The sequence below is a fragment of the Austrofundulus limnaeus genome, unplaced genomic scaffold (genome assembly GCF_001266775.1).
Source record: "Austrofundulus limnaeus strain Quisiro unplaced genomic scaffold, Austrofundulus_limnaeus-1.0 Scaffold475, whole genome shotgun sequence".
NCBI classification, from domain to species: domain Eukaryota; kingdom Metazoa; phylum Chordata; class Actinopteri; order Cyprinodontiformes; family Rivulidae; genus Austrofundulus; species Austrofundulus limnaeus.
Window position 1 is genome coordinate 287,444 of NW_013952877.1, and position 2,130 is coordinate 289,573.

A 2,130-nucleotide genomic window follows, 5' to 3' on the forward strand; every position below is an offset into this window, starting at 1 on the left:
AAACAAGCAGGAAAATGAAACTTATCGGCGTCTTTTTTTTTACCGACCTCAAAAAAAGTTATCGTGCAATTAATTGATTTATTGACTATCGCGACAGGCCTAGATGGATCCAGAATCTACACGATCCAACGCCAACATTACTATCATATGTATTTGGATTCTCAGTCATCCAGGACATGAAAGTTAAAAAAAGAGACAAAGCATCTGGACTTCTACTCTATAATTGAAGATGTGTGGAATCACAAGATTTAAACAGACGATGGGATAAATGGCTCTTTGAAGGGTTCCGGATCTTGGAGAGCCGTTTGTTTCATAGAGCTGTTCAAAAGAGCCGTTTGATTTTGAACGAGTTACGTCATCACGTAGGGAAATACGTCATCACATAGCCGTACGTAATGATGTCGTCCCGTTACGTGGGTGGAACCATGTGTTTGTTAAGCAGAAACCTCCCTTCTCCTTCCCCCATGAGCTTCTTGTACTCCACAACTTGTCCTATTTTCTGTGAAAAAGCAAAGCGGGAGCAATTTAAGTATGAAAAACTAAAAATTACATGAGGAATAAAAGAAATAAAACTAGAAATGGCTCATTACTGCTCGCGACTTGGCTCCTGTCGCTCGTTGTAAAGAGTCGTTCAAAAGATTCGGATCGTTCACGAACGTCACATCACTAGTTAGTATCATTAACACTGAAACATTGGTGAAATATTCCATCCAAGAGCCAGCTACAAATGTTCAGCTGGTTTAAGGAGACTTCAGACACACTAGCTAAAGCCAACTCCAAGGACACAAGACCAGAGATGAACTGAATGTTTTCATATAAACAGCTGTGATAGTTGTCATATTTTAAAGATAAAATAAAATCCCCCAGTGGCACCTGCCGAAAACAAACCCCAAAAATTTGAATTTTACATTCTCTTGGTTCTATTGCCGACATTTTAGTATGTCTTAACATTTTCACCAGTTGGTACTGATTGTTTAAAATATTTGTCGACATAAAAAATAGTAAAATTGCTTGTTGTTTTAGTAATGGCATTTTACCAGACACAGATGGTCAAAGATTTCAGATGTTTCGGAGACATGACTTTCATGCAGCTTCTGCGGTTTTTATTGTTATTTTCTGTTTTTGGTAAAATGACCATGTAAATTCACATTTCAGCACTCTCGCTAAGTAAAAATATGTCTGTGTGGTTCAACATGTGTCTGCAACAATAACATGCAACATCTGGTAATATGAGGAGCTCTGCTTTTTCCCATTGTAGCATTGTTTTTACAGCTGTTTAGAACATCATGCAACAGCGAGACGGACATGTGTTTTTCCACTTTTTGTCAGTTTTTTCTAAGCGTCTTGTCTTTTTTCCCCCTCCTTATCTTCCACATCTACTCTGTCTCCCTCTCAGACCTTTCTGATAACCTGGCGATGGAGGACTTCACCTTCCAGGAGCAGCTGTTGACCCCTCGGCTGGCCACAGCCGGAGCAGGAGGTGTTCCTTCGCCTGCAGCTCCACAGTGGAGGAGCTTCCTGGTTCCGGTCCTGCCTGCGACACTCGTTCTGCTTCAGTTTTGGCGTCACTGACCCGTGAACTTCCACTACCTATAAAATTCCATGTGCGCCGTGTGGAAGGTGACAAACATTTTTGGCTTTTTGATGCTGATATAAAGTTCAGTGGCCCCATCAGAGGAAGCCTACATATATCTGTTTCTGGCTCTAGTAAAACCTGTTTCAATTCAATCAAAACCAGTGGAGGTTTGTACCAAACCTATAAAAGCACAGACCAACTTCCACCATGTTTATTCTGACTTTTGTAACCTTTGGCTCTACATCTTCTTTTACTGACTTTATCTGTAAAATAAGAAACCTGTAGAGACTTATGAACATGTAAATAAAGTGAACCAAACCCTTTTAAAGTGCTCCCAAACTCAGTCTTAACTGAGTTGTTGCCCTGAAATTACAAGATGGAAGGCAGCATTTTCTGGGATTTCCCCTCATGACTGTGAGTGATTTCTTGCCAGCGTTGGACCCTTTAGCATAATGGGAATAACTACAGCACTGTTTTTAAAATGATGAGTTTTAAGTGATAGTTCTGATTCTTTTATTCTTTTCAGATTAACTAACATTAGCAGCTCCTGAGCA

The 2,130-nt window shown here is 40.1% G+C and overlaps 1 protein-coding gene across 1 annotated transcript in view; it reads left to right on the plus strand.

Annotated features, from left to right (window-relative positions):
- gpc3 (glypican 3) overlaps positions 1-1,904 on the plus strand; it is a gene marked incomplete at its 5' end in the record, with an annotated part of 266,616 nt that extends 264,712 nt beyond the window's left edge. Inside the window, 1 exon segment of the mRNA XM_014025434.1 lies at positions 1,397-1,904. Coding sequence (XP_013880888.1) covers positions 1,397-1,572 — 176 coding nt within the window.
- Positions 1,905-2,130: the final 226 nt, after the last annotated feature.